At 44.1% G+C, this 20,995-nt stretch overlaps 1 protein-coding gene across 3 annotated transcripts in view; it reads left to right on the top strand.

The window, feature by feature from the left end:
• Window positions 1-20,995, top strand: part of ADAM19 (ADAM metallopeptidase domain 19) — an 89,621-nt gene that overhangs the window by 23,848 nt on the left and 44,778 nt on the right. For 2 of the 3 annotated variants that reach the window (XM_084839256.1, XM_084839257.1), the window contains exons 4-5: window positions 8,517-8,595; window positions 11,462-11,538. In XM_084839256.1, the coding sequence (XP_084695382.1) occupies window positions 8,517-8,595; window positions 11,462-11,538 (156 nt within the window). Of the gene's footprint in view, window positions 1-3,310; window positions 3,360-8,516; window positions 8,596-11,461; window positions 11,539-20,995 lie in introns of all 3 variants that reach the window. The other variant, XM_084839258.1, reaches the window with a different exon arrangement.

Genomic DNA, 20,995 nt, shown 5'->3' with positions numbered 1-20,995 from the left:
TTGCTCACTCTTTGGCTCTGACGCTGCTCCTGAGGTTTGCAGCTCAATAAGAACTGGCAACAGCTGTCCACTTTGAGCCAGCGTCCACACTTCAGTAGAAGGAGGCTAAAAACTGTAGGCAGCAGCAGGCAAGCTGCATCTACACAAGCTAGTCTTTTAAAGCAGGCCTAGGCAACCTTTTGGGCCCCATTTGGCAGATTGAGAAGCTGTCCTGGGCACCTCCACAAAATGGGTGCAGTCCAGGTGAAAGCATCGGCCTGCAGCCACCCGCCATCTTCATCGCCTAAAAAAGTCTCTGAGCCCCATGTCTTCATGGGGCAAAATCCAACATAAGCCCTACGTAGAGTAGACCCTTTGGAATGAATGGGACTTAAGTTAGTCATGACCAGATTTAAAATGAGACTCAAGTCTCATTCATTTCAGGGGGTCTACTCTAAGTAGGGATTATGTGCGATTTTACTCGTTGGGAAAGTCGATGGGAAATAGCTAGAAGCCCTCACTTTGCTGTGAAGCCATCCCAGTTAGGAGTAAGAAACGTTATTTAAAATAAAGAAAGAAATAAAAAGTGGGAGGGATAAGGCACCTCGGCCGGTGCTAAGAAAAATGTCAGAGGTTGCACTGGTGCCTGCACACACCATGTTGCCTACCCCTGGTTTAGTGCATGCTGTGTGGCCTATTTCTTGCCTCTAGGTTAAGGCTGCGATTCTCTGCTAGAGATTTGAAGGTCCAGGGAAAAATGAGGAGGGAATCCACCCCCCATTTTTTCTAGACCCCCCACTTTTCCCCCATTTCCCCTCTGCTCGTTCACATCTCTGCTTTCTGTACATTTATCTGAGAGTAAGCTGCATTGAACTTTGGTGGAATGTACTTCCTAGCAAATATGTATAGATTCGAACTGCATGGTTACTTGGGAGTAAATCCCATTGAGCTTGCTTCTGTATGTAGCCATGCTGTAGACCTACTCTGAATTTATAATAGCCATAGAAAATCTCAAGTGTTTAAAATCAGGTTTTACACTAAAACTATCTATAGCTGCCATATTTATTCTTTAGATCTTTCTTTCTTTTTGGCTAATTCAGTGGAAGAAATAATCTGAAGTTGCCATCCTGCATATGCTTACTTGAAATTAAGTTCAATTGAATTCATAGGGGTTTACTTCTGTGTAAACATTCCTAGGCTCATGCTGTACATGGTCCTATGTTATTTTCCCCTCTATATCTGTTTTTGGGGGCTGGTTCATGCAGACAGTGCTTATTTTCTCTGTGTGATGGGTACTGTGTATGACCAGGTGGAAAAACATTATTGTGAACAGCTAGAGAGCCCCAGCCTTCTCAGTGATCACTGCAGCTTGAAAAACAGTTCCACATTTGTAGTTAACTTTATCAACAGGAGCAGCTTCCTTTCTGAATGGTACAGATAAAATATTACATTAAAAATCAACACTAGCAAAGTGCTGCTATAAGGGATGATGCATGAACAGCTTTTTAAAAATGATAGCTGATGAGTCTTACAGAATAAAGATCTATCAACCTTGCTTTGCTGCCAGGTATTGTGGATTTGATCACTTTTGCCCTACATTCATTGTTATTGTTACATTTTATTCTTTGGTGCCATTATGTGATGGCAGAAGAAATAATCAGCAAATCAATGAACAGGACTATTTATTGATTTTCATGTCCTCAGCAAATAAAAGTAGCTGGGAGGGATCGGAACTCATCACTCATATTACCTTGTCACAAACTTTATATTGTTTGCTGAAGAGAAATGTAGAGAAGTCATGAGAAACCTTGGTTCTACTGGAAGTGCATAATCAAAACAATGTAGGCACCAGGCAGACCTCTCTAGGGAGGGCATTCCATGATCTGGGGCTGCTACAGAAAAGGCCCTCCCACTCATGAGTTGCCACCCACTGAATCTCAGTGTGTGGGGACACTCGGAGCAGGGCTTTAGATGATGATCACAAGGCATAGGCAGGAACACATGGGAAGAGACAGTCCTTTAGATACTGTGGCCTCAAGCCATGTAGTTTAACACCAGAACTTTGAATAGGGCTCAGAAATGAACTGGGAGCCAGTGAAGATGATACAAGATTTTGTAGTAACTGAAGTTTCCGGACTGCCTTCAAGGGCTTACTCCTAGGTAATTGTGCATAAGATTGCAGGGATCTTGATTGAATTCAAACATGCATAAATTGGAAGTATTGTATTTGTTAATATCTTAAATGTAGGTCACAATCAGTATTGGTTCCAGCACTCAGGGAACCTCTCTCACCTGTAAAAGGCAAGACATGCATACTGAGAGTTCTCTTAGCTTGCATCTGATCTTCTTGGAAATGGTAGCACTGTTCAGGTGATCACTGGACCTCTGCTGGTCTTGGGACCCTGCCTTGATGCCCAGCATTGCCACCCCCTGGAGCCAGTCTTGGTCACAATAATATTAAGTATATGTTGGTAGCAGAGCGAAAATCAGATTGTGGAGTTGTGTTTGTTCACTGTAAATAATCCCAATATTTCCTGTTTCTTTCATAGTCTAAAGAATGGCATCATAGGCTGGGAAACAATAAGGGGAAATGGAGTGAAAGAGAAACAGTTAAGGGAATATATAAACAATATTCACTAATGGTACTGTACATTTGCTGAAAGAGGGGCTGCGGTGGCTTAGTGGTTAAGACGCTGAACTGCAGACTGGAAGGTTGGCAGGTCAGCAGTTCGAGACCCGAGTGCCGCGTGACGGAGTGAACTCCCGTCTTCAGTCCCAGCTTCTGCCAACCTAGCAGTTCGAAAGCAAGAAATTGCAGGTAGATAAATAGGTACCGCCTCAGCGGGAAAGGTAACAGCGTTCCATGCACCTCACTGTTCAGTCATGCCGGCCACATGACCACGGAAGCGTCTTCGGACAGCACTGGCTCTTCGGCTTAGAAACGGGGATGAGCACCGCACCCTAGAGTCGGACACGACTGGTTGGGGACACCTTTACCTTTATCTTTTTGCATTTGCTGAGGTTTAAATCGTAACTTGGTTGCTGTTTAAAAGAGCTGTCCTCTTTTAATCTGAAAACTGAGCTGGAAATGGGGGGAGATTAAAGATGATCAGGTAAAATAAAGTTCAGGTGAACAGGTATATGGATGAAATGATATAGGTAAGGATACATGGGAAATGTGGTGAACTTGGAGAAGCAGGAGATGCAGGTAATGGTGGTTTTGATTAAGTATGATCTACTGTATGGCAGTACATGGGAGAACAATGATTTTATAGCCAGCATATGACTGACACCTTTTCAGCTACTGACCCGACAACTCCTTTTCTATTAGGACAAGATTTCATGCTATGCTCAAGCCTGCAGCTGGTCGGATGGCCTAGGTGTGTGGATCATGACTTGCTCTTTTCTTTCACTCGAGATATATCTACATTAAAAGCATTTCTATGTCTCCCAGGAGGGTGGATTAGAGACGTGACTGAAGGGTTGTATACACTTATAAAGCCCACTGACAGGTATCCCTTTCTTCTCATCCATGTGGGAACAAATGACACCTCCAAGCGGAGCTACGAAGAAATCTCATCAGACTTTGAAGCTTTGGGAAAGAAACTTAAGAACTTTGGGCCCAGATAGTTTTCTCATCCATCCTTCCAGTAGTTAGAAGAGATACAAAGGGAAAAAAAATAGTCGAGGTGAATGACTGGCTACGAAGGTGGTGCCGACGTGAGAGATTTGGATTCTGGGACCATGGGTTATACTTCCTGGTAGATGGACTGTTGGCAAGGGGCGGGTTGCACCTCACAAAGGATGGGAAGAATGGATTTGGCCACAGCATGAAGAACTTCATTAGGAGGGTTTTAAACTGACTCCTGCGGGGGTGGGAGACATAAAGTTGGGAGTAATAATGGATGAAAGCTCATGCACCACAACGGACACAACAGCAGCTCTAATAGCACCCAATAATAGTCTTCAGAAACATGTAGGGAGAAAGCCAGACTATAAAGCACATGGTCTTTGATGTCTATATACTAATGCCCAAAGTATGGGAAGCAAACAGAACGAACTTGAACTCTTAATACAGGAGGGAAGTTGATAGGTATATCTGAGACGTGGTGGGATGACTCCCATGACTGGAATAAAGCAATGGAAGGATATAACTTGTTCAGAAAGAACAGAAGGAACAGAAAGGGAGGTGGAGTTGCACTATATGTTAATAATACAGATCTCTGCACAGAAATACAGGAGGATGAACTTTGTAGCCCCATCGAGAGCATCTGGGTTAAAATAAAAGGAGCAAAGAATAAAAGGAACGTGGTGGTCAGAGTCTACTACCGGCCACTCAATCAAGGAGAAGACGAGGATGAAACTTTTGAAAAGCAAATTGCCAATGTTTCAAGGAAGCATGATGTAGTAGTAATGGGGGACTTCAATTTCCCTGATATTTGTTGAGAGACAAATTCTACAAAACATGCCCCCTCCAGGAAATTCCTGACTTGTGTGGTGGATGACTTCCTCCTACAGAAAGTGGAGGAAGGAACTAGAGGATCAGCTCTCCTTGACGTGATCCTAACCAACAGAGATGACTTAGTGAATACAGTAGCAGTTACAGGAACTCTGGAGGAAAGTAACCATGTTATACTTGAGTTCATGGTTCTAAAGGAAGCAAAGCTGAGTACAGCCAAACTCGTACCCTGGATTTTAGGAAAGCTGATTTTACTAAACTGAACAATGATCAGTAAGGTCTCATGACAAGCAACCCTAACGAGAAAAGGAGTCCAAGATGGGTGGGAGTTTTTTAAAAAGGACATTCTCAAGGCACAATTACAAACAATTCCAACAAGAAGAAAAGGTGGAAGACAACAGAAGAAGCCAGTGTGGCTTCACAAAAAGCTTAGAGTTGACCTGAAAACAAAAATGACACAGATAGGAAGTGGAAGGAAGACCAAGCTACAAAGGAAGAGTACAGGCAGGTAGCACAGAATTGCAGGAATGGCATCAGGAAGGCTAAAGCTGAGAACGAACTGAGGTTAGCGAGGGATGCTAAAAGCATCAAAAAGGCTTTCTTCAGATATGTGCATAGTAAAAGTCAGATAGGTTCAACTATTAAATAAGGATGGCAAAATGATAACAGATGACAAAGAAAAGGCAGAAGTGCTCAATTCCTACTTTGGCTCAGTCTTCTCCTGAAAGAGGGTCTCCCCCCCCCCCCCCCGGGCAGAGGCGAAGTACAGACTGAAAGGGTAGGATTGCAGCTTGACATCGATAGGCATATGGTCAAGGAACACCTAATGACTTTGAATGAGTTCACATCTCCAGGGCCAGATGAACTGCACCCTAGAGTAATAAAGGAATTGGCAGAAGAACTCTCAGAGCCACTGCCTATTAGGGAAATCATGGAGGACGGGTGAAGTGCCAGATGACTCGAGGAGGGCTATCTTCAGAAAGGGCAAAAAGGATGAACCTGGGAACTACAGACCAGTCAGTCTAACATCAGTCCCTGGGAAAATTCTGGAGCGGATTCTAAAGTGATGAGCATGTAAGCACCTTGAAAACAATACATTGATTACTTGAACCCAACATGGATTTGTCAAAAACAAATCCTGCCAGACAAATCTGCTCTCATTTTTTTGATCAGGAGCCTCCCTTGTGGATTGTGGGAATGCTGTGGACATAATATACTTCGACTTCAGCAAAGCTTTCAACAAAGTGCCCCATGATATCCCGATGAGCAAACTAGCTCAAAGTGGGCTAGATGAAACAACTGTGGATTCACAGTTGGCTACAGAATCGGACTCAAAGAGTGCTTATCAATGGGATCTTCCCAAACTGGGGAGAGGTAACAAGCAGGGTACCGCAGGGCTCAGTCCTGGGCCCAGTGCTCTTCAACATTTTTATTAATGACTTGGAGGAGGAGGTGCAGGGAATGCTGATCAGATTTGCAGATGACACAAAATTGGGCGGAATAGCTAATACTTTGATACTAAGACAGAAACAAAATTCAAAGTGATCTTGATAGACTGGAGCGCTGGGCAGAAAACAACAGAATGACATTTAATAGGGATAAATGCCAAGTTCTGCACCTAGGAAAAAGAAACCAAATGCACAGCTACAAGATGGGGGATACGTGGCTCAACAACACTACAAGTGAGAAGGATCTTGGAATTGTTGTCGATCACAAGCTGAATATGAGCCAACAATGTGATGTGGCTGCAAAAAAGGCAAATGGTATTTTGGGCTGCATTAATAGACGCATAGCTTCCAAATACTGGGAAGTACTAGTTCCCCTCTACTCAGCATTGGTTAGGCCTCCTCTGGAGTACTGTGTCCAGTTCTGGGCACCGCACTTTAAGAAGCATGCAGACAAACTGGAGAGGGTTCAGAGGAGGGCAACGAAGATGATCAGGGGACTGGAAACAAAGCCCTATGAGGAGAGACTGAAAGAACTGGGCATGTTTAGCCTTGAGAAGAGAAGACTGAGGGGAGATATGATGGCACTCTTCAAGGGCTTGAAAGGCTGTCACAGAGAGGAAGGCCAGGATCTCTTCTCCATCATCCTAGAGTGCAGGACATGGAATCATGGGCTCAAGTTACAGGAAGCCAGATTCTGGCTGAACATCAGGAAAAACCTCCTGACTGTAAGAGCAATACAGCAATGGAACCAAGTATCTAGGGAAGTAGTGGGCTTTCCCATGCTGGAGGCGTTCAAGATGACGCTCGACAGCCATCTGTCAGGGATGCTTTGACTTGGATTCCTGCATTGAGCAGGGGGTTGGGTTTGATGCTCTTATAGGCCCCTTCCAAACCTACTATTCTATGATTCTATGTTATAATAATCTAACAGCTACAGCTTACCCCAAAGAATTCTGGAAATCGTAGTTTGGTGAGGATGCTGAAAATTCTGTTGAGAGATCACTACCCTAACCCTCATCTCCAGAAAACTACAGTTCCCATGTTGCCTTGGCAGAGGAAGTGATGGTGTGTAATATAGATAATATGTCCTAAAGATACTTTTATATTCTTCTTGTCAACCCACGTTCAAGAACCAGGTTTTAGTTTTTTTTTAAAGGTAGCTGAAGTGGGATTTGACAGAGGTTTACAAAATTATGAATAGCATGAAAAGAGTGGATAAAGACGAATTTGTCTCCTTTCAGAATACTAGAACTTGAGGTTGATTGATGAAACTGGTTTTCAAACAAAACTGTACTCCTTCACTTGGGAAATAGTAATAATAAGCAAAGCGCCGTCCATATTTTCACCTGTGCCCCTGAACTGCCATCCTGGAAAATTTACTTTAGTGTAATCTTGGGGTAGGGAACCTCTGGTCCTCCAGTTGTTGTTGGACTACAACTCCCATCAGTGATGGGAGTTGTAGTCCAACAACAACTGGAGGGCATCAGGTTCCCCACCCCTAGACTAATCTTATTGTAATCAGTAGTGTGAGTCCAGAAGTAATAACAACATTTTCTTTTCTTTTTTTTAGTTTAATCATATTTAGGTTAAATATATCACCAGAAAACAATCTCGGCACAGTCTGTCCCAAGGCCGTTGCTTGCTTTGAGCCCCTTGCTTAAGCCATTTGCCTGGAAGTTAATCCAATAGGGAAGGGACAGTAATTGCTTCTTGAAGATTCATGCTATTTAGACCATGACAGTGCAGGAGATAATATAGTGTTTACTTTGCAGGTTGGTGTTTGTATGTCTGTGTGTTTTTGGTTATCTGTAGTCTGCAGATGCAAGATTGTGTGACCTGTGTCAGCAAGAGTGAACAGAAAGAAGCAAAATTAGTTTTGCTAGAGGGCAGTACAGTGAGGATAAAAGTGTTAGGATGGCATCAGTTAACTCTAATTATCTCTACAGCACATTCAGTGTACAAAAAACGTTTACAATTATATGTCATTTAGGATGCAAACCTATGCATGTTCTGACAGAAAAACATCCTGCAACTCACAGCATTCCCCTGACAGCACGGCTGGCTGGGGAATGTTGGGAGTTGTAGGACTTTTTCCTGTCTAAATATGCATAGGATTGCACTCTTATTCTATGAAATGTATGAGGCTGAGAGTTCGTGGCTTACCCAGACCCTGTCCAGTGATATAAATGATCTAGGTTTATAAAATTAAGAACAGAAAGGGGGTAAAAAGAGAGCCTGTTTTCTTTCTGTCTAATAATTCCTCATGGATCATGCTGAGGTGCCAAGGGTCATTTAACAATGAATATCAGACCTCCTGCATGGCCTACTGTATTTGTTTATTTGACTCCATATTATGGCATAGATTGCAATTTATTTCAGCAATATATTGTTCAAACCATCAAAAAGTACACTTTTTATTGATACAACTTTAGGGAGGCCCAACCCAAATTCCATGTATGTTAAGCAGAGGTGTATCTATATATATGTTCTTTTCCAGATGTTAGGGTATGTCCTTGATTAGACAAGACAGCAAGTTTTCATGCACATGGATAATTTCAGTAATAATGCGTAGAATATAATTCTCTCTCCCCCCTCCCCCCTCTCCTCTCTCTCCTCTTTGTTGCTGGTAGGCACCTCTTTGCACCAGGCTACACTGAAACTCATTATACCAAGAGTGGAGTCCCCCACATGGTCACTTTGAACACCACAGTAAGTATTCCTGTGTAGTTTGTTTCTAATGGCAAAACAGCTTGGGTGCATAATTCTGGTGGGTTCCACATGAGCCTGTAAGAGGGTGTGAGGCCTGGGACAACGCCAGAAGAACTAGTTCATGGGAACAAGGGGTTAGTAAGAGCATTATTAGGGGTACCAAGTACAATTATACTGTGAGTGAAAGCTGGAGGAGCAAATAGAGTACTCGGAAATATTTTGAGGAAGCCCTCACTGCACCCTTGGAGACATCTCATTGCCAGATGTGTGACCTGGTGGGTTTACTTGAAAGTGGGGATTGTATGAACTTGCACCTTCATGGGAGACTTATATGGGTATCCATTAATTGTCCACTCGGGATAGTGGGATTTGAATTCTTGTTCTACTGTCAGTCATTTGCCAAGCAAAGCTATGCCAGCTGGCTCCTGCAGGACCTTCCTCAGGAACTAATTGGCTGGAAATGTTTTGCTTAGCTGGCACTTCACTGAAAAAGCACAAAATGCACTAATTATATGATTTAAAAATAAAAGCTAATAAAAGCTGAGATCATCCTTCTTGATATTGCTTCTTCTTCTCGTCTTCCCAGCATAAATGTTCCTTATAAAGATGGCTGTGTTGGGATTTTATTGGCAATTGAGTTGTAAAACCCAGTTCCTTGCCATTTATAATGACAGGAAGCCATATAATGGGGCTTTTTCACTTCATGCCATGCGGCTTTGCAAAAGAACTGAAATTATAACTTAATATCCGTCAGTCTAGCATTTATTTTATTAAAAAAAAACATTTTCTATCCCACCTTATATCATTGAGATCTCAGGGTGGTGAGCCAATGTACACCAGTTGCTGGGGAACATGGGTGGAAGGGTGCTGTTGTGCTCATGCCCTGCTTGTGGGTTCCTGGTCGATAGCTGGTTGGCCACTGTGTGAACAGAATGCTGGACCAGATGGATCCCTGGGTCTGATCCAGCATGGCTCTTCTTATGTTCTTAGGTTCTTATGAAAGCCTTCTCCTCCATGAATTTGTCCAGTCCCCTTTTAAAGCCATGCAAGTTGGTGTCCATAGTTTAAGTTTGCTCTGTGTGAATAAGGACTTAGTTTTATCTGTCCTGAATCTCCCACCAACCAGCTTCATGGGCTGACCCTGGATTCTAGCATTATGAGAGGACAAAAATGTCTCCCTATCCACTTTCTCCACACCATGCACAATTTTGTACACCTCTGTCATGTTTCCCCTAACTCGCCTCTTTTCTAAGCTCAGCAGTTCCAGATGTTGTAACCTTTCTTCATAGGGGAGTTGGTCCAGCTCCTTGATCATTTTAGTTGCCCCTTTCTGCACTTCTAATTCTACAGTATCCTGTTTTAGGAGCAGTGACCAGAACTGTACGAATATTCTAAGTGTGGTTGCACCATAGATTTGTATAAGGGAAGTATAATCTTGGCAGTTTTATTTTCAGTTCCTTTTCTAATTGTACCAGACTCATAGGAGTTGGAAATACCCAAAAAGGAGATTTAAATGTATAGTTGCTTTCAAGAAAACCATAGAAGTATGCTGCCAGATAGAAATGATTAGCAGTTGGATCCAGTCATACTTAGAGTACACCCACTGAAATCAATGGGACATGTTTAGTTGTCACTAAATTACATCCCATTGGTTTCAGTGTTGTTGTTGTTCAGTCATTCGGTCGTGTCCGACTCTTCGTGACCCCATGGACCATAGCACGCCAGGCCTTCCTGTCCTGCGCTGTCTCCCAGAGCGTGCTCAAGTTCATATTCATTGCATCGGTGATGCTATCTAGCCATCTCATCCTCTGCCGTCCCCTTCTCCTTTTGCCTTCAGTCTTTCCCAGCATCAGGGTCTTTTCCAGAGAGTTTTCTCTTTGCATTAGGTGGCCAAAATATTTGAGCTTCAGCTTCAGTATCTGTCCTTCCAATGAGCACTCAGGGTTGATTTCCTTTAGGATGGACTGATTTGACCTCCTTGCAGTCCAGGGGACTTGTAAGAGTCTTCTCCAGTGCCACAGTTTGAAAGCATCAATTCTTCGGCGCTCAGCTTTCCTTATAGTCCAGCTCTCACAGCCATACATTACTACTGGGAAAACCATAGCTTTGATTAGACGGACCTTTGTCGGCAAGGTGATGTCTCCGCTTCTTACTATGCTGTCTAGGTTTGCCATAGCTTTCCTCCCAAGGAGCAAGCGTCTTTTAATTTCATGGCTACGGTCACCATCTGCGGTGATCTTGGAGCCCAAGAAAATAAAATCTGTCACGGCTTCCATTTCTTCCCCTTCTATATCTCTAGCTATATCTCTAGCTGCTTCCCATCTTCTTTTCCCTTGAATGCCTCTGGGCCACATGTGGGGCTCAGAGACAACCTTAGGAAATGAAGTTGGCAGGTGCCTGCTGCTTTCACTTGAACTACACCCATTTTGTGGAGGTGCCCAGGACAGTTTCTCAAATTGCCAAATGTGCCCATGGGCTCTAAAAGGTTGCCTACCCCTGCCGAAGAGTTGGCTGACAATAAAAGTAAAATGCATATGAGTGAATCGACCATAGTTTGATTTCTCGTATGCTAGAATAAATGTGGTGTGTGTGTGTGTGTGTGTGTGTGTGTATAAGAGAGAGAATGAGTGTATGAGAATGAATGGGAGAGAAAATGGGTTCTAAAGAACTAATCTGAGGAGAATGTAGACTATCGCATATCATATCCCTGAAGGATTAGTTAGGTCAGGATGGGATCTCTGCCCTTTGTTGTCCTTTTCCTGCATAGTACTGAATTCAGTTCCAACCAAATGGGGGTGACAGTGGGAAAGATGAATAGTTTACAGAATGGTATCTTCCCTTTACAACCTCCATTTTGTCCTCCCAGGATCACTGCTTTTACCATGGTATCGTGAGAGGGATGGAAGACTCAAGTGTGGCACTCAGCACATGTAGTGGACTACGGTAAGGTCCAAGCTCCCCCTTACAATATCTCAGATCGGATTAATTCTCTGGATTCAGAGGGCCATTCTTATTGCTTTGTAATTCACTATTACAAGGTGGGATCCTGGCCAATAGCTAATATGACTGTTTTTTAAGGAATAGGCTAATTCATGGAGGAATGCTGATGTTCTTCTGATGGTGGACTTCCATAGGCACCTGCATGACTGTAATCAGATGCAGAATGTTAGATCCTTGATCTACTATATCAGGGCAGTTCTTATGTTCTCCCAGATGAGACATATCAAAAGGCGTCCATGAGGGATCCCCAGAACAATACATTCCAAAGGAAGTTGTCTGCATTATTCTTTTTATTTCCAAATACCATAAGAAAAAAATGTTCATTATGTACTCAGGAATCTAATTTCTCTGGGTTGTTCTTTACATCTTACCATGAATAGACTTAGGAAAATAGGAAGCTGTCTTCTACTGAGTCAAACCACTGGTCCGCCTGGCTCAGAGTTGTCCACTAGGGGTGGGAAATTCACAACAACAGAATAAGATCCATGTTGGGGTGTTATCTGGATTTTCATGGAATTGGCTTTGGTCTGTCAGGGACACACGAAGCAAGAAAAGCCAAGTGTACTGTATCTTCATAGAATCATAGAACAGTAGGGTTGGAGGGGGCCTACAAGACCATTGAGTCCAACTCCCTGCTCAGTGCAGGAATCCAAGTCAGAGCACGGATAAGCACACTTTGACTCTGATTCTGTAAAGATCTTTAAAATCTGGTTTTCGTGGGTCACACAGCGCTTGAAAGGAACATACTTCTTGGTTTGGTGAGGGAATAGAACTGAACGTCATCAGACTGGTAGTGTTTTGCACCTTGGATAGCTCCATCGTCGTCGTCGTCATCATCGTTGTTATTATTTATTGCATTTCTGTACTGCCCCATAGCTGAAGCTCTTTGGGTGGTTTACAAAAGTTAAAACATTAAATACAATATAAAAAGTTTAAAAGCCATTTACAAAAAAGCGCATAAAAGCACACAAACAATATACACAAACAATATATAATTAAAAACAACATTGAACTATCAGACATAACTAAAAACACATCCAGGACCGATTAAAACTCATCATATGCTAACAAATGCCTGGGAAAAGAGGTAGGTCTTAACCTGGTGCCGAAAAGATAATAATGTTGGCGCCAGGTGGACCTCATCAGGGAGCTTGTTCCACAGATGGGGGGCCACCACTGAGAAGGCCCTCTCCCTTGTTGCTGCCTTCCGAGCTTCCCTTGGAGGAGGCACTCGGACAAGGGCCTTAGATGCTGAATGTACTGTACAGGTAGGTTCATTTTGGGAGAGGCGTGCCATCAGGTATTGCAGTCCCAAGCTGTGTAGGGCATTATAGGTTAAAACCAGCACCTTGAATTGAGCTCGGAAGCATATAGGCAGCCAATGCAAGCAGGCCAGAGTCAGTCTTATATGTTCGAACCGTCTGGTCCCTGTTAACATTCTGGCTGCTGCATTTTGCACAAGCTGCAGCTTCCGAACCGTCTTCAAAGGCAGCCCCACGTAGAGCGCATTGCAGTAATCTAACTTGGAGGTTACCAGAGCGTAGACAACTGAAGCCAGGTTATCCCTGTCCAGATCTGGGGGGAGAGCTGGGCCACCAACCGAAGTTGGTAGAAGGCACTCCATGCCACTGAGGCCACTTGAGCCTCAAGTGACAAGGATGGTTCCAGAAGGACCCCCAAGCTATGGACCTGCTCCTTCAGGGGGAGTGCAACCCCATCCAGAACAGATTGAACACCCTCGATCCAGTCAGCGGAACCACCCACCAACAGCATCTCAGTCTTGTCTGGAAAGGTTCCTCCTGTGCAAGCACCGAGTCACTGCTGACTCCTAGAGGGACGCCGCTTTCGCTGGCATTTTCATGGCAGACTGTAGCGGGGTGGTTTGCCATTGCCTTCCCCAGTCGTGACTACCTTTCCCCCAGCAAGCTGGGTACTCATTTTACAGACCTCGGAAGGATGGAAGGCTGAGCCGACCTGAGCCGGCTGCCCAGCACCCAGCTTCCGCTGGGATCGAACTCAGGTCGTGGGGAGAGTTTTGGTTGCAATACTGCCACCTACCACTGGATTGAGTTTCAGTTTATTATCCTTCATCCCGTCCATTATTGCAGACAGGCACTGATCCAGCACATCCACAGCCTCACCTGAAGAAGATGAGAAGGAGAAATAGAGCTGCATGTCATCGGTATACTGATGACAATGCACTCCAAAACTTCGGATGACCGCACTCAGCGGTTTCATGTAGATGTTGAACAGCATGGGGGACAAAACGGACCCCTGTGGAACCTCGAGCAGTGTTCCCCAAGCACCACCTTCTGGAGCTGACCCTCCAAGTAGGAGTGAAACCACTGCAATGCAGTGCCTCCCACTTGCAGCTCAGAGAGCTGTCCCAGAAGGATACCATGGTTGATGGTATCGAAAGCCGCCAAGAGATCAAGGAGAATCAACAGAGTCACACTCCCCCTGTCTTTCTCCCGACATAGGTCATCATACAGGGCGACCAAGGCTGTTTCTGTGCCAAAACTTGGCCTGAACCCCAATTGAAATGAATCCAGATAATCGGTCTCATCCAAGAGTGCCTGGAGCTGGTTGGCAACCACTTGCTCAAGGACCTTGCCCAGGAATGGAACATTTTCAACTGGCCTATAATTATTAAGGTTTTCTGGGTCTAGGAAGGATTTCTTCAGGAGTGGTCTCACCACTGCCCCCTTCAGGCAGCCCGGGACCACTCCCTCTTGCAAGGAGGCATTAATCACCTCCCTAGCCCAGTCGGCTGTTCATTCCCTGCTAGTTTTTATTAGCCAAGAAGGGCAAGGATCTAATATGGAACTGGTTGCACAAACTTGTCCAAGAACCTTGTCCATGTCCTTGAGCTGTACCAACTGAAACTCATCCAAGAAAACTGGACAAGATTGTGCTCTGGATACCTCACCAGATTCACCTGTAGTAATACTGGAGTCTAAGTCCTGGTTGATGCAAGAGGTTTTATTCTGGAAGTGCCTAGCCAGTGTATTACAGATGGCCTCAGATGGTTCCATAGTGTCCTTAGGGCCGGAATGTAAAAGGCCCCGGACAACCCTAAAAAGCTCCGCTGGGCGGCATATGGACGACGGAATAGAGGAAGTGAAATATTTTTTCCTTGCCGCTCTCACTGCCTTTGAATATACCTGGCCCTAGGCATGCACCAGGGTTCGATTGCATCCGCTAGGAGTTTTCCTCCACTTGCACTCAAGCCATCTCCTATTTTGTTTCATCACTCTCAGCTCCGGGGTGTACCACGGAGCCATATGAGCTCTACTCTGGAGAGGGTGCTCAGGAGCAATCGTGTCAACTGCCCAGGTCATTTCTGCATTCCACAGATGGACCAGGTTCTTTAGAGTTCTGACTGGATCTGACTGAAACCCAGGGCAGATTCACTGCCCTACTGACATCAGAGCTGCCAGCCTACGCTGATTACAGTATCTTAGATTTTCACTCATGCTTGCTCTCTTGACTCCTCAGTCTTATCCCTTGCTTTCAGAACAGTCTTCTGCATTTTGTGCGCGCGTGTGCGCACACACACACACACACACACTCTCACCTTCCATCCTTTGGTGTCTTAAAAGCTTAATTTCTTCTGCAAAGCTGTCCTCTGCTGTTTATCCCTCCCGACAACAGCATTTTACAACGTTCCTGGTTAGCTGTGAGTCTGTAATGTAGATATGCACCCATTTACTCCACATGAGGAGGACTTGACCTCCAAAAACAATAAATGAAAGCTACTGTTTTTTATAAACAGGACATGGTCACCTTTATTCAAAGCTGGGCTTCTGTCCAATCAGGAAACAGTTTTGGCCAATTTTTATTTTTTTTAAGAATCCCTCAACAACCTCAAGTCACTTTTAATGTAAACAAACTGATGGATGTAAACAAAGTAAACCCTGGCCATTTATGGCTGACATAATGCACACAGCCCACACAAAATAGGAAGTATCACAGGTGCAACCTGACCCACTTTTATCCCCCTCACCCTGATTTTCCGGCTCTTTTCTGGCTGCCAAGTTGCCATTTAAAAGCACACTTTTCATTTAGAGTAGACTTGCTCCCCATGCTGGCCCGCACCCTTCATGTTGTTCTGACTTCTAAGTCATTGTAGGATTACTGGAAGTATATAGAAGCTAAACACTTGCATATGTTTTTTACTTCTTGGGCGGGGTGTGTGGGGGGGAAATGAGCAGGTGGGGAAAGGTGTGACTCTGTCCCTATAGGCAGTGCCTTCTTCCTCTCTACAGTGTGCTCTTAACAAATCCACTTGAGAAAATGTTCCCAATCATTCTGCATAAAAAAACCAAAAACAATTCTGTATAAAACTATACTATATTACTTCCCTCTGTGGAAAGCAGACCTTTCTGCAGCCTATGGTTACAGTGGTATGGACTAGTGCTTCTTCAATATCTACTGAAAATATGTATCTGGCTAGAGTATAATTCATAATGCATATGCCACCCTACCTCCAATGAGCTCATAAACATAAATGGATGTGAGGTACCTCACTTTGTCAACCCAACAACCCTGAGAGGTAGGTTTGGATGAGAAAGTGTGACTTGCCCAAAGACTCCCAGCTGGCTTCATGGCTGAATAGGGATTTTAACCCAGATCTTCTTAGCTGAAGCCCAGCACTAATCATTACCCCACATTTAGTATGTTAGTGGTGTAATAAAGGAAAGCATCAGTGAAAATGTTGTCAGTGCAGCAGCATTTTGAGAAGAGCCCTCCATTTGACATGTTTGCCACATTTTAAGAAAGAGCCCTCAAGCTTGCCAGCCTCGATCTCGCCACTCACTTTGATGAGCCGTAGTCCTTTAGTTTTGACTTTGGCATGGTGAAGCTCATGGCTCATGGTGAATATGAGCCAACAATGTGATGTGGCTGCAAAAAAGGCAAATGCTATTTTGGGCTGCATTAATAGAAGCATCGCTTCCAAATCCCGGGAAGTACTAGTTCCCCTCTACTCAGCACTGGTTAGGCCTCATCTGGAGTACTATGTCCAGTTCTGGGCACCACACTTTAAGAAGGATGCAGACAAGCTGGAGAGGGTTCAAAGGAGGGCAACAAAGATGATCAGGGGACTGGAAACAAAGCCCTATGAAGAGAGACTGAAAGAACTGGGCATGTTTAGCCTTGAGAAGAGAAGACTGAGGGGAGATATGATAGCACTCTTCAAGTACTTGAAAGGTTGTCACAGAGAAGAAGGCCAGGATCTCTTCTTGATCATCCCAGAGTGCAGGACACGGAATAATGGGCTCAAGTTACAGGAAGCCAGATTCCGGCTGAACATCAGGAAAAACTTCCTGAGTGTCAGAGCAATACGGCAATGGAACCAATTACCTGGGGAGGTGGTGGGCTCTCCCACACTGGAGGCCTTTAAGACGAGGCTGGACAGCCATTTGTCAGGGATGCTCTGACTTGGATTCCTGCATTGAGCAGGGGGTTGGACTCGATGGCCTTGTAGGCCCCTTCCAACCCTACTATTCTATGATTCTATGATTCTAAGCTCAGAGGCACTCTCTGAAAGGGCCGCCATTTTGATTGCTTTCAGAAACGTATGGCCTTTGTTAAAATGCAGCTTTGTTGCAAGCGTTTTAAGGAACTTTATCTTTCTGAATTAATAATATCATCATTCAGATTTTTTTTAAAATGATACTTGTAAGTTCAGATTAGAACAGCAAAAATCTGGAACATACATTAGAAGAAGGCAGAATAGTGTACAGGGGAAGCCCAGTCTCCAAGTGCCCTCATAGCTGCAGGATTATTGTTACTGATTCTTGCAATTTGTCCAACTCCTGATCTTTCCTTAAAAACCAACAATACAACAGACCCAGAACTAAATGAAGCTCACACTGGGAAGAAATTATCTCAAGGTCTTGACTGAAGTAAACTCTCTCTGTCTCTGTCTCTGAGAAAGTGACAGGAAGAAATGGTGTAGGGCCCATGAAGAAGAATAACCACTTTTCTCTCATATAATAAGTTTGATTATGTGATGGCCACCATTTTGGCTTACATCAGTATGAACTGGTATACTCATATGCCAGCTCTACGTTTTTGAGGGCCCGTGGTCAAGACATGCTCAATGGGCCCCCTCCCTCAGTGAGTTTGCCTTCTCGCCACCATTGTCACCAGCTGCTATACTCCTCTCCCTCTTCCTTAGAATTGCCACCACTTGCTTGCTTGATGGGTAGACAGCCAGTGAGCAAGCAGGTAGTAGCATCTGCTGCTGCCCCTCCTCACCACCACCATTGTCTGGGCCAGAGGAAGAGGCAGGAGAACAAACAGCATGCAATGATGGTGAAGAGGAGGGGCAAGTCCAGGGGGCTTTTGTCAGTGGAGTGTGGGCCCTTGGCTTGGCAGGCTCCCAAGCATGCCTGCCCTTGACTTCAGCCCTGTCCTCATAACTTAAAAAACTGCCTACACCTTTTATTTAGGCAAAGTCACAAACTGTGTAACTGGATTGTATCAGACTCCAGACAAGGGCACCCAATTCCTCATTTCAGTTGGGATGATGCAATGGCTTAGCAAATGAATAGCCCTCTAACATTTACCAATAATTTTAGACATCTGTTGGGGAGTCTGGTACATAAGGCTCTGCTTATGTTTCACACTTCTTATGTGTCCAGCAATTGCTTAAGTTTCCATTTTAGGAAACATATGTCGTCTTCCTATAGCTGCAATTCATATTTCTCAATTTCTTGGAAAACTGACAGCCGGACTCTGTTACGCCTTGAACATCTCCCATAGTTACAACAGTTTCATTTACACAATTTATTTTTGCAAATATTTTTAGCATAACCCGCTGGAAGCAATCTGGGGAGCATCCTACAAAGAGGTCTATGTAGTTGAACTCTCACAGAATTCTTATTTGTTACTGAAAATGCAGAGTAAAGGGACAGTTTGGGCTTTCAAGGGCAGCTGTCCAAACAATCAGGCAAGACTTCATAATGGTTCTCAGTTTGCTTGAAGTTGTGCCGGCCTGGTAGCTTAGAAGGTCTTGTGCCAGTAAAGACCATTAAACTGACAGCACGCTTATCATCTATAACATTTGGACAACTTGCCTAGACTTCTACCGTTGTAGTAACGCCATAATGTTTCCCGTATCTATTCATTTTCCTTTACACTTCTTTTTGATTACTGTGTTTAATGTAATATACTCCATCTTTCTTCCCCTATAAACTGTTCCAGAAAGCAGAATACTCTAATTGTGTTGCACAGCTTGATGAAAATGTGTGCAGCCAGTGTGTAGCCACTCTAAAAAAGACAAGCTCCATGTTAGATATAATTAGGAAAGGAACTGAGAATAAAACTGTCAATATCATGCTGCCTTTATACAAATCTATGGTGCACCACACTTGCAATACTGTGTACAGTTCTGGTCACCACACCTAAAAAAAGACATTGTAGAGCTGGAAAAGGTGCAGAAAAGGGCAACTAAAATGATCAAGGGGCTGGAGCTTCTCCCCTATGAGTGAAGGTTACAACAGCTGGGATTGTTTAGCTTGGAAAAAAGAGGGGAAGGGGAGACATGATAGAGGTCTACAAAATTATGCATGGTATGGAGAATGTGGATAGGGAGACATTTTTCTCCCTTTCTCATAATACTAGAACCCAGGGTCATCCCATGAAGCTGATTGGTGGGAGATTCAGGACAGATAAAAAGTACTTCTTCACACAGCTCATAGTTAAACTATGGAATTCGCTGCCACAATGTAGTGATGGCCACCAACTTGGATGGCTTCAAAAGGGGGCTAGATAAATTCCTGGAGAAGGCTATCGATGGCTACTGTTCCTGATGGTTATGTGCTACCTCTAGTATCAAAGGCAGTATGCCTGTGTACACCAGATGCTGGGGAACATGGGTGGGAGGGTGCTGTTGCACTCGTGTCCTGCTTGTGGCTTCCTGGTCGACAGCTAGTTGGCCATTGTGTGAACAGAATGCTGGACTAGATGGACCCTGGGTCTGATCCAGCGTGACTACTCTTATGTCCTTATGTTCTAATTGGCTAAGAGGATTGAAGTCAAATATGTGTCGGAACTAGCTATCTCTTTCCTTCGTTTATTTCAAAGTTTAATGTGCAGTTAATATTTTCCTATCAAATTCTTACAGCTTGATATTATTTGCATTTTTTTCTGGCTTCCGGTTCTAACAGTTTGATTAATTCTGGTCTAGGAAAACTGGGAAAAAAAAGTCTGGTAACCTTCTCTTACTAGAAATGAAATAAAATAACAAAACAGTTTTTACCAGAACCATGTAAAATGCTCTCAAAAAAGAATTTTGACTTCTTCTAAGGGAATGGTTTTCAAACCTTCTACCTTCAGGGATTCTCTCCAAATTGACGTGCCTGCCAGAGAACCTCCTTGCGCATGGTAGAAGATTATGGGGAATATGTTTTTGTTTGTACAGTCAGTTTCTGTAGAGGACTACCTAGGCTTATTGGGCCTCCTTGTTGCCACTTGGATTGAGAGAGCATCCTGAAACATACAGAGTACAGGGCGCTGGGAGCATATGCTTTCATAGAATCATAGAATAGTAGGGTTGGAAGGGGCCTACAAGACCATCAAGTCCAATCCCCTGCTCAATGCAGGAATCCAAGTCAGAGCATCCCTGACAGATGGCTGTCCAGCCTCGTCTTGAATGCCTCCAGGGTGGGAGAGCCCACCACCTCCCTAGGTCATTGGTTCCATTGTCATATTGCTCTAACAGTCAGGAATCTGGCTTCCTGTAACTTGAGCCCATGATTCCGTGTCCTGCACTCTGGGATGATCGAGAAGAGATCCTGGCCTTCCTCTCTGTGACAACCTTTCAAGTCCTTGAAGAGCGCTATCATATCTCCCCTCAGGCTTCTCTTCTCAAGGCTAAACATGCCCAGTTCTTTCAGTCTCTCTTTATAGTGCTGTGTTTCCAGTCCCTTGATCATCTTTGTTGCCCTCCTCTGAACCCTCTCCAGTTTTTCTGCATCCTTCTTAAAGTGTGGTACCCAGAACTGGACACAGTACTCCAGATGAGGCCTAACCAGTGCTGAGTAGAGGGGAACTAGTACTTCCTGGGATTTGGAAGCTATGCTTCTATTAATGGAACCCAAAATAGCATTTGCCTTTTTTGCAGCCACATCACATTGTTGGTTCATATTCAGCTTGTGATCGACAACAATTCTAAGATCCTTCTTGCTTGCAGTATTGTTGAGCCAAGTATCCCCCATCTTGTAACTGTGCATTTGGTTTCTTTTTCCTAGGTGCAGAACTTGGCATTTATCCCTATTAAATGTCATTCTGTTGTTTTCTGCCCAGCACTACAGTCTATCAAGATCACTTTGAATTTTGTTTCTGTCTTCCAAAGTATTAGCTATCCCGCCCAATTTGGTGTCATCTGCAA

This window comes from Heloderma suspectum, chromosome 2 (assembly GCF_057233095.1).
Source record: "Heloderma suspectum isolate Gila_16-S chromosome 2, 16-S_ref, whole genome shotgun sequence".
NCBI classification, from domain to species: Eukaryota; Metazoa; Chordata; class Lepidosauria; order Squamata; family Helodermatidae; genus Heloderma; species Heloderma suspectum.
Note: the sequence above shows the minus strand (reverse complement) of the source record. Positions and strands in the feature narration are given on the sequence as shown.